The 16,079-nt window shown below is 42.3% G+C and overlaps 1 protein-coding gene across 3 annotated transcripts in view; it reads left to right on the plus strand.

Moving 5' to 3' along the window:
* GABRR1 (gamma-aminobutyric acid type A receptor subunit rho1) overlaps positions 1 to 8,695 on the plus strand; it is a 41,584-nt gene extending 32,889 nt beyond the window's left edge. For all 3 annotated transcript variants that reach the window (XM_012750926.2, XM_076002735.1, XM_076002736.1), the window contains 5 exons: positions 860 to 942; positions 2,963 to 3,103; positions 4,732 to 4,884; positions 6,911 to 7,107; positions 8,396 to 8,695. In XM_012750926.2, the coding sequence (XP_012606380.1) occupies positions 860 to 942; positions 2,963 to 3,103; positions 4,732 to 4,884; positions 6,911 to 7,107; positions 8,396 to 8,695 (874 nt within the window). The remainder of the gene's footprint in view (positions 1 to 859; positions 943 to 2,962; positions 3,104 to 4,731; positions 4,885 to 6,910; positions 7,108 to 8,395) is intronic.
* Positions 8,696 to 16,079: the final 7,384 nt, after the last annotated feature.

The raw sequence follows: 16,079 nt of genomic DNA on the forward strand, positions 1-16,079 counted from the left end.
TAAACTCTGAAACAAAACCATCCATACCACCAAGTGCTTATGTGTTAGTATAATGAGATCTTTCAGTGTTTTTCCATTACTGTGATCTCCATGGAATGACCCATTAAGAACACAAAGGCCTTAGCCAGGCATGGTGGCGCATGCCTGTAGTCCCAGCTACTCGGGAGGCTGAGGCAGAAGGATTGCTTCAGCCCAGAAATTTGAGTTTGCTGTGAGCTAGGCTGACGCCATGGTACTCTAGCCCAGGCAATAGAGTAAGACTCTGTCTCAAAATAATAATAATAATAATAATAAATAAATAAAAAACACTAAGTCCCACCAGTAGATATTATTATCAATATAACAATATCTATATTGATATAATATAAAGATAGAATAGAATAGAAAAGAAAAAAGTGCTCAGTTTGGCAACTGGCATTAAGTGTACACAGTAGTGTACATGATATTGAATATCAATAAAATCAATAAAAGAACAGAAGAACTTGAACTTAGCTAAAACAGGAGAACAATATATGCTCCTAAGGCTTCTTTTAAGAAACCGTATCATGTGAATTTTTATTTCAATTTTTATATCAATTGAGACCACTGCTTCTTTAAAATGCTTAGATGTGATAAGAGCTAGCAGAGATATTCTATTTGCCTCACGCTGACGCTGGGGTTAAACATAAATAGCGGAGTACTCCAACGAGGGTATCACTCATCAGCTACTTATCTAAATCCTGACACATTGCTTATGAATTTTGAGAAGGAGGTAGGTTATCACTTTGGAAGGAAGCAGAGGTCTTTTCTGTTTGTTTTATCATTTTGCACCTGTCTCTTGCAAGCTCTGAATACTTGGATTTTGTCCTTTTGTTTCCAGGGTTACGGTGACCGCGATGTGCAACATGGACTTCAGCCGATTCCCCCTGGACACACAGACGTGCTCACTTGAGATCGAAAGCTGTGAGTAGACTCCGCCCAGGCGTCTGCGCACAGCTCCTTATCATTCCAAACACCTCTAGCTCTCAGCCGCAGGAACAGTGTGTGTTTCTCACACAGGACTTGTGCTTTGAAAGTGATTTTCTAGATTGAAGCTAAGACTAGGGTAATTTTAAAAATCAGGAACAAATTTGGGACTAAAAATCTTCGATTCCCATAATTAACCTTTTTACTGCCCTGTGGCAATGGTTTTAAGCTTTGTTCTATGGAACCTGGAGTTTTTAAGACCAGGGCAACTTCTTGGGGAGGAGGAGTAGAGGGCAGAGTGACTGTGAGTCTCCTTCCACGCCCTCGGCCCAACACACACACACACACACACACACACACACACACACACACACACACACACAGAGTCCGTCCAGAGAGCCTGTGTTTGATCTGTTCGATTGCTTTTCTAAATACATTTTCCGCTGAAGCAAGGGTTTCCTGGCAAAAGCAGAGTTGGCAGCAGTTGCCCTAGGGACCTGCTGCCATGAGCATGCGTGGTGGCTGGGACTCTTGGGTCCACCCTCGGGTACAGCCCAGGGGCCTGAGGAAGCTTGCATGCACACAGGCGGGAGTCCTGGGAAAGTTGAAAACCAGGCCCACGACAACACAGGCACAGGCAACAAATAAACAAGAGACAAATTGGACTTCACTAAAATTTAAAACTTTTGTGCATCACATAAATTTTTTTTCTTTTTTTTTTTTTAGACAGAGTCTCGCTTTGTTGTCCAGGCTAGAGTGAGTGCCGTGGTGTCAGCCTAGCTCACAGCAACCTCACACTCCTGGGCTCAACCAATCCTACTGCCTCAGCCTCCCGAGTAGCTGGGACTATGGGCATGTGCCACCATGCCCGGCTAATTTTTTCTATATATATTAGTTGGCCAATTAATTTCTTTCTATTTATAGTAGAGATAGGGTCTCGCTCTTGCTCAGGCTGGTTTCGAACTCCTGACCTCGAGCAATCGCTGAGGGTTCTGGAAGAAGTTCCACCTGTGGGTTGCAAAAATTTATGTGATGCCAGGCGCAGTGGCTCACGCCCATAATCCTAGCACTCTGAGAGGCCGAGGAGGGAGGATCGCTTGAGCTCAGTGGTTCAAGACCAGTCTGAGCAAGAGCAAGACCCCATCTCTGCCAAAACCAGAAAAATTAGCTGGGTGTGGTGGTGCTCCTCTCCTATAGTCCCAGCCACTAGCGAGACTGAGGCAGGAAGATCACTTGATCACTTGAATTTGAGGTTGCTGTGAGCTAGGCTGATGCCTGGGCAGCAGAGCAAGACTCTGTTTCCAAAAAAAAAGTATTGTCAGGGAGCTCTGGAAGGAACTGTTTACAAGTGAGAAGATTGGACTGGCAACTCCATTAGGTTTTACCTCAGTTGTGCCCAGGCTGGAGGTAGGTTTGTTCAGTTGGAGTAAGACGTGTATTCACCTGAAGTGGGTGGGGTTGGGAGAAGTGGTGGCGCCAAAGAGGGTGATTATCATGTGCTCACTTTGACTTTACCCTGGCTAGCAGTAACTAGAGGCCTATAGAAAAGGGACTTTGTTCCGCTCCCATGTCTTGGTGGATCCTTTCTTGCTAGAACACACCCTTTATTACCTGATAGTGTTTAAAGGCATTTACCATCCATTGATGAGTCACTACACTTTGAAAGAAGAAAGTAAAGGGCTAAATTAAGCCTGGTTTATCAGGCTTTTTAGAAATCTGATCTAAAAACAGCAACTTCACATGATCTACCGTGATTAATGGCAGGCTGACTTGGGGGGTGTACCCTTTTGCAGGAATTATGAGCACCTGGGCTTGAGAGCTTTGCTCTGATGACTTTTGAAAGACTAAGGAGTATCAGATTTGGTTTTTTGGATTTTACTTTGCTTTGTTTAGACTGTGGTTTGTTTATTCAGATTAATCATAACCCCAGTAGTGTGTGTGAGAGAGCAAGACACACGGCTTCCACACAGCCTGTAAACAGGCCTGTCTTGCCTGACACCGTCTCCCATCCTTCCAGACGCCTACACGGAAGATGACCTCATGCTGTACTGGAAAAAAGGCAACGACTCCTTGAAGACAGATGAGCGCATCTCACTCTCCCAGTTCCTCATTCAAGAATTCCACACCACCACCAAACTGGCTTTCTACAGCAGCACGGGTGGGTGTGGGGGAAGGGGGCTGGGCGTGGGGAGGCCTCCGCTTGGCCACAGGGATTCATGGGCCCTTGTAGGAAAGGTGTGAATTGGTTGTCAAATGAGCATCTGAAACAAAAGACGGGAATCCTAAATGAAGTCTAGTGGGTGGCAAGCATTGGGTGGACGCGATTTTTTGATATCATCAGTGCATCAGGAGTACAAACCTAGAAAATGTTAGTGGGACTCACACATAAATGAGCAGGTCTATTCCAGACAGTTGCATTGCCAGCTTAGTACCTGGCTCCGCAGCCCTGGTGTACTTGTCCGAGGCTCCTCCTCTACAGCAAGAAACGAGTTCAACTTCAGGTCTGTTGTTTTCCATTCATTCCTCCCTGCTCCAGTGAGCCGCTCAGGGCACTCCTGTCTTGATGTTTGCACAGCCCCTTTGTGACTCTCCCCTAAGCCTCCATGCAGGAACCACTGGTTATTCCCTCGTGGGCCTGGTTGTTGCTTTTTGAACTAAGGGTCTGGACAGGCTTGCTACCTCCTGTTTCCTGTGACCTTCTTCCTGAGAGCCTGCCTCTGCTACTTAAATCGCTGAGGTTACCTCGCTCCATCTCTTGCCTCTTTTTTGACCAGTCACCTTTCAGGATGATTTTGCTGGAATTCTTAAGCAGTTCTATTGCTAAGAACTTGCTTGACTGACTGCACAGGGAAGTGCAATCTTCTAAGTACACAGTGGTCTTCCTGTCCATCAGAGAGAGCACTGCTTTGCTTCCCATGTAGCATGGCCACCCAGCACTCCTTGGCCTCTGCATCCATCACCCACAAGTCTCGGTTCATCGGGGGACCCCGGTTCTTCTGACCCTCAGCATTTTGACAGTGCCCCACAATCACTTCCTGGCACCAAGAGGCAGGTCTCAAATTAGCCAGGGTGCCAGCTTCCAAGTCAATGCTGCCACGTCCGCGTTTCATTTTCAGTCCTAGGCATCTCAAACTTATCCTGCCTTTGCTTTTTCCTTCCATCATCCCCCCTTTCCCTTCAACCCCCTCAGTCATACGTTTTCCTTGTAAAGAACACAAGAGCAGAGCTAAAGCATAGCTGGACCTGTGACTGTTCACTCTGCTCATAAATACAATGTCGTGTTTAGCTTTATATGTTAACTTAAAACACATTTCTCCCAATAAAGAAATTCAGAGGGAGTTGTTTAAATCAGTGTTTCTCAAACTTTGACATATATACAAATTGCATGGAAAATATTGTTAAGTGGAGATTCTAATTCAGTAGATCTGGGGTGCAGGGGCCCTAAAGGCTGCATTTCCAACAAGCTCCCACCCAGGTGGTGGTGAGGCTACTGGGCTCGAGAACGAATTTTGAGTAACAAGAGTTTAAAGGACCTTCTTGAGCGGTTCCTTTTGTGTATAGGACAGGGGCCAAAGATTTCTTAAGAAAGATTCACCCAAGTGGTGTGGATTATCATGTAATCACTTTATTCCACTTTTTTTTTTCTTTTCTCATTTCCACCTTTTAAACGTATGGTAAGAGTGCATTGGAGTGTCTAAGGTATTTATGATTCCCTGATTAAAATTCGCTATATGAAGGAGCTGAGTAGCTATGATGTGTGCTATCTTTTCTTCCTGTGTCCCGCAGGCTGGTACAACCGTCTGTACATCAATTTCACGCTGCGTCGCCACATCTTCTTCTTCTTACTCCAAACCTATTTCCCCGCCACCCTGATGGTCATGCTGTCCTGGGTGTCCTTCTGGATCGACCGCAGAGCTGTGCCTGCCAGAGTCCCCTTAGGTAAGAAGTATCTCAAGTGCACATCCCAAACATTTGAAAATACCAGTAATTCCTTCCAGATTCTTTTCTTTTTTCTTTTTCTCATGCCTTCTCATTTCTTTCAACATTCTTTTCAAATTGGTCCTATACCACCTTTAGGCACTGTAACTTGGAGAAACTCCAAGTTATCTAATTGCAGGTAAAATCTCATAATTAAGAATCTATGGACCAGGTGCGGTAGCTCACGCCTATAATCCTAGCACTCTGGGAGGCCGAGGTAGGAGAATCGCTAGAGCTCAGGAGCTTGAGACCAGCCTGAGCAAGAGTGAGACCCATCTCTACCCAAAATAGAAAAAAATTAGCTGGGGGTGGTGGTATGCGCTTGTAGTCCCAGCTACTAGGGAGGCTGAGGCAGGAGGATCACTTGAGCCCAGGATTGTGAAGTTGCAGTGAGCTATGATGGCGCCACTGTACTCTGGCCCAGGTAGCAGAGCAACACTTTATCTCAAAAAAATAAAAATAAAAAAAGAATCTATTTAGCAAAACTTCCCAGGACCCTACAGGTGCCCGTCCAAACAGCCCACCTTTAGTCTCGCAAGAGCCATGTTCTAGGTGGGCGATCCTGGTCTTTAGGTGCTTTCTCTGCTTACTTGCAAAGTGAATCATATTCTAAAACAGGGTGTCTCAAAAGGTGGCACAAGAGATCTTTGTAAGAGAATTTCTGAGGGGAATTGTTTAAAATGAAGAGCCCTGGGTCTCATCTACATCTATAGAATCATAATCTCTGGGTGAGGACCAGGAACCTGCATTTTTAACAAGCTTTCCCGGTTGTTCTTACACATACTCAAGTCTGAGAATGCCCACTCCATAAGCATTCCAGCAGCGGCTGTTCGCCATCAGCTTTTTCACTCACTCTGAATATTGTACCCAATTAATCACACACACCACCATCACCCAGACAGTTCAGGGGCTGCAAGGGGGAGTGTGACCCACCAGGTTTTAGTGAAACTGGATTGGAGCTGGCCCTTAAGATGACCCCAATCCTCTATGATTTGATGTTTGCCAAACAAATGTTCTGAGCTTAATTTGAAATCCTGGGCAAATTTCCATGGACAGATGCCCTGTCCTCTAACAGTTGTTCTGTAGCTTGAACAGTCACTGTGCTAAATAAACGTACATTCTAGTTTTGAAATCTGTCTCGTATAGACGAAGTTAACATCATCATCCTTAGTAAAACCACCTCTGGGTCCCGCAGTGGACATTGCTGAGTGGTGGCCAGGTCAGCATGGGGGTGGTGGCCAGGGGAGCCCCGACAGGTGTTAACACCTCCGGGACAATAGGACTCCACAGCAGGAGCAAGGACACAAATATTGAGATAAACTGCATGCACCTTTTTCCCCTATGGATACGCACTCGTAAACGAATCTCTTATTTTTAAAAATTGAGATAAATAGGCCGGGCACAGTGGCTCACACCTGTAATCCTAGCACTCTGGGAGGCCGAGGCGGGTGGATCATTTGAGCTCAGAGGTTGAGACCAGCCTGAGCAAGAGTAAGACCCCGTCTCTACCAAAAATAGAAAAAATTAGCCGGGCACGGTGGCACATGCCTGTAGTCCCAGCTTCTTGGGAGGCTGAGGCAGGAGGATCGCCTGAGCCCAGGAGTTTGGGTTGTTGTGAGCTAGGCTGACGCCACGGCACTCAAGCTGGGGCAACAGAGTGAGACTCTGTAAAAAAAAAAAAAATTGAGATAAATGCCTTAATGCCAAAAAGTGTGGGGCTCTGCGTGGAAAGATGAGAGACACAGATGCTTCAATGAATGCACAGGCTACGCAGACGGGGGATGGGTGGGGGTGAGAGGGAAAGATCAGAAAAAGCTTCGCAAAAGCGAAATTGTGAAAGATGAGTAGACGTTTGCTAGACAGAGGGGCAGGGATGGAGACGGTCCAGGCCGAGGGAGAAGTATAGGGACAAACAAGCGGCGGCACGAAGCCATCCGTGACTGGTGAAGGACAGACAGATGCTCGTTTCCCCTCGCGTGTGTTGCAGGCATCACGACGGTGCTGACCATGTCCACCATCATCACGGGCGTGAACGCCTCCATGCCCCGCGTGTCCTACATCAAGGCCGTGGACATCTACCTCTGGGTCAGCTTCGTGTTCGTGTTCCTCTCGGTGCTGGAGTACGCGGCCGTCAACTACCTGACCACGGTGCAGGAGCGGAAGGAGCAGAAGCTGCGGGAGAAGGTGACTCCACCGGGCGCTTACGGCGTCTGGTCAGGAGGGAGCCTGGTCCAGCTCTGGTAGAGATGCTGGTCAGACCTCCTCTGTAAAATGGGGTCGGGATACCCTTCCTCTACTTCACAGGGTGGTTGTGAAGAGCAAACCTCACCACGTGCGTTAAATCATTGTGGCATTTACTGCGGGCGACACCTTTCATTTACTGGAACATTTATTTAGCCCTTGCCACATACTTGCAGCTGCTAAAGCCAATGTCACCAAGACCTGTCTTGAGTCTTAGAAACATCTTGGTGGTGTTCAGCTTAGTGAGGGACTCCCAGGAGAAAAAGAAATGGCAATTACATATGGTGGAACAAATTATTAACAAACATAGAGGTGTATTAAAAGAACCCTGAAGGGAAGAACAATTCCTATTCTAGCAAATTTTCCTTCACATGTGACCTCGTACATCTCCCAGGCTATCTTCCCTCCCACCGGGTTTCCTCTATCCCTTCAGTCTGTAGCTCAATGGTTATCTGGTTATCTTCTCCAGAAAATTCTAATCATACAGCAATAATCTATCCCCACAATGCAACACCTTTCCAACTTTCACTCCCATCTCTCTCTCCTCTCCCCCCCCAACACACAATAATGTGATCTGTAAACATTTTTATCAAGGGCTTCTATCAGTTTATGATCTCACGGAGAACAAGTTTATTTATGTAATCAAGAATCAACATTCAGCCGGGCGCGTGGCTCACGCCTGTAATCCTAGCACTCTAGGAGGCTGAAGTGGGAGGATCGCTTAAGGTCAGGAGTTCAAAACCAGCCTGAGCAAGAGCAAGACTCTGTCTCTACTAAAAATAGGAATTAATTGGCCAACTAAAAATATATAGAAAAAATTAGTGTGTCAAGATGGCATGTGCCTGTAGTCCCAGCTACTCTGGAGGCTGAGGCAAGAGGATTGCTTGAGCCCAGGAGTCTGAGGTTGCTGTGAGCGAGGTTGACGCCATGGCACTCTAGCCCGGGCAACAGAGGGAGACTCTGTTTCAAATAAAAAAAAAAAGAATCAACATTTGGTCTCTGCCATGACATTTTGATGAGTAAACAAGAGTTATTTTAGTTCAACAAAAATGAATACCTGCTATTTTAGAATGTTTACAGTGACACCCCCGTCACTGTCCTATCCTCTTCCCAAACTGGGAATAAGAAAGAAACTAGAAAAGAGCAACACTCTCCACTACGCAGTTTCTTTGGAAGGGCTTGCGAGGGAAGATGCTAGCTGGCATCCCATGTGTGTTTGCTGTGTCCGCAGCTGCCCTGCGCCGGCGGGCTACCCCCGCCCCGAGCCGTGATGCTGGATGGCAGCTACAGCGACGGGGAGGTGAACGACCTGGACAGCTACATGCCAGACAACGACAACGGCGAGAAGCCGGACAGGATGATGGTGCAGCTGACCCTGGCCTCAGAGAGGAGCTCCCCCCAGAGGAAAAGTCAGAGAAGCAGCTACGTGAGCATGAGAATCGACACCCATGCCATTGACAAATACTCCAGGATAATCTTTCCAGCTGCATACATTTTATTCAATTTAATATACTGGTCTATTTTCTCATAGATGCCTGTAATTCTATAAATTTCATTCTTCATGGTATGCACTACAGAGATACCTGCGTAATGAAAAAGAATTTAAGGACATGTTAAAAAAAATTCCCAGTACCTACCTGTGGTTCCACTATCCCTTCTCCAGCTTTCCAAAGCTAGACTGACAAGACAATCACTGGTTTAACACATTAACTGTTGTGTGAGTTGTATTTAACTCATGCTAGTTTTGAGCCTGGGGCCTAATGAAGTGTATGTAACTCACACATATATTCACTTTGGGAGCTGCCTGAACTATTTTTCAAGTTGCATGTAACTCACGCACAGAAAACAATTAAAAAATAGCAAATTTTTCATTAAATTAGAAAGGATCATTTTGTTTTCGAAGCTTTTATTCTATTTTCGTAATAAAATACTGTGGCCCCAAGGGAAAATTTTTTTTTCTAGTGTGGCCATGTGTTAATTTGCATTTATTAACCATCTATTGCATACACAGCATTATATAAGTGCTGCAGTAATAAGACACTGTAGCAACTGATGTTGTTACCCACATCCCCTGGAAGAGCACATTACCAGTTGTGGGCACACTGCAGTTCAACCTGTTAGATCGTCGATGCTGTTCAGGCGAATGATTTCCTTTACATGAATGGCATTATAGTCTTTGGACTAGGTGGACTTGGGAAGCACCAAGAGTTCATTTGCATGGAACCTACACGCACCTAAATCCCCATTATGACAGAAACTCATGCTTCAGTTTATAGCCTATTATCTATTTTTTATGCATCTCTGCATGTTTATTTTAATAAAAGGCAATGATAATATTCGCATTATTTTTATTGACATGCTGAGGTTCATGAGGTTTCACCTCTTCACAAGAAAAACTCTTTAGATGGGTGCAATTATTTCCGGTTTTGGTGGAAATTTCCCTAGTAGGGAAACTTTGAAGATAAGGGTATATGCATGCATTTTGCCTGTTTTTTATGGAGATAACTAGGCTACAAAATTTGTGTTTAAGTGTTTCCTGTTTTATAATCACCACTTCATGTGTCTCCACCGTGGAGCATATCCTCAAAGCCAAATCCTTTCTCAGTGATGTGATATCTTCACTGAGGAACTTGGGAAGAGAATGATTTCTCCTGTATAAACAACATTCCAAGGAAATTTGAGACTACCTGAACTCATTAGAATGCGGAACACTCACATGGTTTCTTAAGAGTAACAGAACAACAAAAAGCAAAAGAAATGGGACAATATCACTGAATGTCTGCATTTATACTCAGTGAATACCAGCATTTTCCATGGAACAGAAAGCTGTCATCAGAAGCAGAAGAATGGACCTATGGCAGCTGATGTGAGGGCACTGGATAAAGAAGAGGGTTCTAATTCAATGTATTATTTTAAAATGGAATTATTTATACTGTATACCTATATACCATATAGATCAACCCCCACCAAACTTACCCAAATGGCATTGTCTTATTTGAAACTGACTTTAAAAATGAATTTATACACAATAAATATCATTTTCATTTCAAAGTTAATTTGATCATCAATAGTAAATAATATCATATTTCTACATATGCAGGACTGTACTTTATTCTAATTGGCAAAGAAAACCTATTTACATAAATCCTCATTATAAGGCAATCTTCCATTTCCCCCAATAAAACCTCATCAGGATATTTTTAAAATGTTATTTAAAAAACATTGTTTTTTCCATGCTTTTTAATAGAATAACTGCAATCAAAAATCAACTCTTCACAAGCATCTTTGCTACCGTCCACTTCCTCATCACTAGGGCCACTTTGGGTCATCTAGGTTTTCCAGGAACACCATCTAAACTTCTGCCTACCTTGCTTTGGATACTCCATTTTAACCAGCATATAGGATGCTCTATTAGTCTGCTAAAGTTGCCATAGCAAAGTACCACAGATTGGGTGGCTTAGACAACAGAAATGTATTTTCTCACAATTTTGGAGGCTGATGTCCAAGATCAAGGTGTTGGCAGGTTTGTGTTCTCCTGAAGCTTCTCCTGGCTTGTAGATGGCTGCCTTCTCACCATGTCTTCATGTGGTCTTTCCTCTGTGCATGTCTGTGTCCTAATTTCTTCTTCTTATAAAAACACCAGTCTTACTGGAATAGGGCCCATCTCAATGACCTCATTTAATTTTAATTACCTTTTTAAAGGACCTATTTCCAAATACAGTCATATTAGGAGTTGAAACTTCAACATCAATTTGGGAAAGGGGGTGAAATACAATTTGTTTCATAACAAATATCAAGGGAAATTATCCATTTGCGTTATAGCACATCCAGTGAACCTTACAGGTGTTTATTCCTGATTTTTACAACATAATACAGCATTGTTCTTAAAGTGATCTTTAAAAGGTTTGTTTACATTGATAGCCACAGTAGTGATTGTGAGGAATAAGTGATTAAATTCATGTTAAATTTCTTTGCTTCCTTTTCTAGTAATTCTACCGTGACCTCTATGAGTATCTAAAACTCACATTAATTGAACAATTTCCATGCTAATGTGTTTTCTCAAGGCAGTACTGTCAAAGTTATGTAATTGAGAGACAGCTCTATAATATGACTTTGTAAGGACCTAAGTATAAAGCAATTCCCTCTTTTCTAATGGATAATTTTGGAGAAAACTATCATATGTGTGAGCATCTATAGTACAATAAACTTTACTGGCATGAATAGGATGATTTGGTTAATAATACTGTCTGGCTAATAGACAGGTACCATGTGTCTATATTGAATAATTAATTTTTAAAGGGTAAAATACACTTTACTAAAACTATATCCAACATAATGTATTCTCTGCCTGCTAGTTAAGATGCCACTTTAGGATTTTGAGGGTCTCTTATCATTGATATAATGAGGGCATCATAAAGACGTGCAGTAGTATTAACCAGTGGAGAAATGGACTTTTAGTCAAATCAGCTTTTACTTAATAGCAATATTCTCTTCCTGGGTTATATTATCCTAACCAATATTCTTTAGTTTTTTTTCATAACTCATACTCTATAGAAAGGAGTGGTGATGCTAGATCTTAGAATAAAAAATGGCACATGTTAGTAAAAATGAAATCTCACATTTGTGAACCCAGTTTCACAAAGTGTATGTTCACATTCTGTTTCATTTGAATCTAAATGAGGAAACTTTTAGAGGCCAAGATAGGCTGACTGGCACCCAGAAAACATGGTTAATAAGTGAAAAGACTCCTAACTCCACTCTCACTCACCTTATTACAAATAATAGACAAATACTGGAAAAGCAAACTGTCATACACAATACATAAACACTAGTATAAGGAAATATTTTTACCAATCTATGGCATCTTTTTATTCATTCCTTCATGAAGTAATATTGAGCACCTATTCTGTAGTAGGCAACATTCTAGACTAGTGCTTCTCCAAAGTGTCTATGGTAAAAGGCCAGTTTTATGTTTTTAAATTTCTAATCCATCAGCTTTTTTTTTTTTTTTTTTTTTTTTTTTTTGAGACAGAGTCTCGCTCTGTTGCCCAGGCTAGAGTGAGTGCCGTGATGTCAGCCTAGCTCACAGCAACCTCAAACTCCTGGGCTCAAGCAATCCTTCTGCCTCAGCCTCCCAAGTAGCTGGGACTACAGGCATGCACCACCATGCCCGGCTAATTTTTTCTATATATTTTTAGCTGGCCAATTAATTTCTTTCTATTTTTAGTAGAGACGGGGTCTTGCTCTTGCTCAGGTTGTTTTCAAACCCCTGACCTTGAGCTATCCTCTTGCCTCAGCCTCTCAGAGTGCTAGGATTTTAGGCATGAGCCACCGTGCCCGACCTCCAGCAGCTTTTCGCATTAGTTTTTTTGAAAGTGGAGAGTTGCTGACATAACCTAGCCCTGTGCCTGCATTCCCTGCTCCAGGAACATGGACTTGTGGGTTTCAACCATCGAGCCTGCTACTGTGTATGGTTGTAATCACAAGCATAATGCAGGTACAATTTTTTTGATATCAAAAAAATTGTCACAACTGAATTTTAAGGATTGCTATGTATGAGAAATCTCAGTACCTTTCTTACTACCTGCAGTAATAAGAAAGTACATTCAATGTACATATCAAGAATTTTAGAGTAATACCAGTTAGCTCACTTCGGTATTATCACAACTGTCAAAATGAAAGGATGCCTTAACTTTTCAATTCCATATTCTGAATTTAATCTATTTTCCTTCCTTTTTTTTTTTTTTTTTTTTTTTGAGACAGAGTCTCACTCTGTTGCCTGGGCTAGAGTGCCGTGGCGTTAGCCTAGCTCACAGCAACCTCAAACTCCTGGGCTCAAGCGATCCTCCTGCCTCAGCCTCCCGAGTAGCTGGACTACAGGCATGTGCTACCATGCCCGGCTAATTTTTTCTATATGTTTTTAGTTGACCAATTAATTTCTTTCTATTTTTAGTAGAGACGGGGTCTCGCTCTTGCTCAGGCTGTTCTCAAACTCCTGTCTTTGAGCGATCCGCCCACCTCTGCCTCCCAGAGTGCTAGGATTACAGGCGTGAGCCACCGCACCCGGCCTAATCTATTTTCTTTCAATTATTTTTAGTATTAGTACCTTAAGTGGAAGGAGACAACCTTAGTTTTTTTGAGATCAAAGTATTTTATAAATGCCCTCTGGTTTACTTCAAAAACAATTTACATGTCCATGTGAGTTCAGTGGGTTTCTTCAAGTAGCACCTGTAGCTCTGTACACACTCGGTCCCTACTGTGACACAACACCTGCATTTGTAAGTCATCTGGTGGGCATGCAGGTCTTGACCATGAGAACTGAATGAAGGTAGCTTTGTCTCGAGAATTGAATCCATGCCTAAGTGAGGTTAACTTATGTGAAATATCCATATCACCCAGCTACACCTTGTATCTATAGTCGGAGGTGGAAAAGGGGGAAGCATTTAGTTTTTTCATTTTTCATGATTTACGAGTTTCAATACTCTGTTCAAAATAGCATGATTTGTATTTTTTTTAATTTCAGCATATTATGGGGGTACAAATGTTAAGGTTATGTATATTGATGATTTGTATTAAAGACTCTTAAGTTTCAACTACAGAAACCTTTCATTTCATGGTAACGCACTGAAGAATGCATACCAAGAGTCATGGACTAAGAAGCTAATGAAGGGGCCGGGCGCTGTGGCTCACGCCTGTAATCCTAGCTCTTGGGAGGCCGAGGCGGGCGGATTGCTCAAGGTCAGGAGTTCAAAACCAGCCTGAGCAAGAGCGAGACCCCGTCTCTACTATAAAAATAGAAAGAAATTAATTGGCCAACTGATATATATATAAAAAAATTAGGCGGGCATGGTGGCGCATGACTGTAGTCCCAGCTACTCGGGAGGCTGAGGCAGAAGGATCACTCGAGCCCAGGAGTTTGAGGTTGCTGTGAGCTAGGCTGACGCCACGGCACTCACTCTAGCCTGGACAACAAAGTGAGACTCTGTCTCAAAAAAAAAAAAAAAAAAAAAAAAAAAAAGCTAATGAAGGAAAAGAATAAAATTAAGCAAAAACTCTTGACAAAAGTTTAAAATCTAGTTAGAACAAAAAAATTCCATTTTTGATCCCAACGAGAGTTAAACACAACCTCAATGACTGCAAGATAAAATTTAGGCCTTATCTTTTGAATCAATACAATGCTGGACAGTTTGACTGGTATGCTGGATTGAATGGTTGCTTTGGCATTTTGTAGACTGAACCCTCATGTACCTATCTTAACTTTGTGATTCTCCAATAAACAAAAGCCCTTTAAACCTTTTAAAGATCTAATTTATCCTGGAAACTAATAAAACAGGGAACCACAATGCCATAAAGAGATGCAGAAAGTTAATTCTCTCAAATTCCCATCATTTCTTTTATTTCAGCATATTAAGGGGTACAAATGTTTAGGTTACCTATATTGCCCTTACCCCACCCGAGCCAGAGCTACCTATCCCCTCCTCCCCCTCCCATTTGCCTGACACCCAATGAATGTTATTACTGTATGTGCACTTTAGTGTTGATCAGTTAAAACCAATTTGCTGGTGAGTACATGTGGTGCTTATTTTTCCATTCTTGGGATACTTCACGTAGAATGGGTTCCAGCCCATCATTTCTTTTGGCTTTAAATTTTATTGACATTTCTAAAAATGGTCATTAGCACTGGGAGAATTTACTGAGGGGCTCTGTGTATAGGGAAAAAATAAAAACAAAACACTGGAGGAAAACCACTGAAGCAGGAAAAAGTTCTAGCGATAAATATAAAACAGTCTTAAATTTAAATATTTTTTGCAGTGTAAAACCTCGATGAATTGCAAAACATTGTTCTTAAAAATGATGAATTTTAAGGAAAAAGACATTTTGCAGTGTGAGAGGTCAATGGAATTGAGAAGAATTAAATAAAGAGGCAGAAGTTGCTTTAGAAAATTTTACTGGCTACAATGCCAAGAATTCCTTTGTTCAAATGCCAAGCTCTAAGTCTCATTCAGGCATGTTATAACAGCATTCCACTTGTAATTTTCCAGTGGTTTCTTTCTCTTAGAACTTCTACTGGAAAGCAATCAACTTTATGTAGCCAAATGTACAGAGAAACAGTTCAAGCATGATAAAAGAAAAAAATGGTCTCTGAACATTTCTCAATCTTTATCCTAAATTGGTACCATTTTCTCATGTTATATATGTGCATATAACTACCCTTATTTTAAAATCTATTTTAATGTTCTGGCTTCTCTCCAAAGTACTGCAACTACAACTAACTATGAACCTAGCTATAAACTTGTTGGCTTTGCCATCCCAGTTAACAGTCTTTGCAAAATGGTCTTTAGTTATGAAACATGGTTTGATTATACTCAAACATATTGAGTAGCTTTATCTAAAAACTAAAGATTTAAGGCAGGTGCCCTCAAACTATAGCCCTTGGGCCACATGCGGGTGTTTCTGCCTGTTTGTTTTTTTACTTCAAAATAAGATTATGTGCAGTGGGCATAGGAATTTGTTCATAGTTTTTTTAAAACTATAGTCCAGCCCTCCAATGGTCTGAGGGACAGTGAACTGGCCCCGTTTAAAAAGTTTGAGGACCCCTGATTTAAGGCATAGCATCGGAACTATTTTCCCATTTTGTGATACTGTTTCATAATACAATTTAATTTCCATGGCATTCCTCAAGTTGGAGTTCCACTCTCGGGTAATCGCTGCACCTATTTTTAATTGGGATAAATAGAGTTAGGTTATTATAACTCAAAGTATCCCAGAGCACACACTGGAATTACCTAGGAATACATTAGGAAAGCAGAATCTCAGGCCCCATCCCAGATCTACTCAATTAGAACCTGTATTTTAATAAGATCCCCAGGTGACTCATATGTACATTCATGTTAGCAAAGCTCTGAACTAGGGTT

The sequence above is a fragment of the Microcebus murinus genome, chromosome 5 (assembly GCF_040939455.1).
Source record: "Microcebus murinus isolate Inina chromosome 5, M.murinus_Inina_mat1.0, whole genome shotgun sequence".
Classification (NCBI taxonomy): Eukaryota; Metazoa; Chordata; class Mammalia; order Primates; family Cheirogaleidae; genus Microcebus; species Microcebus murinus.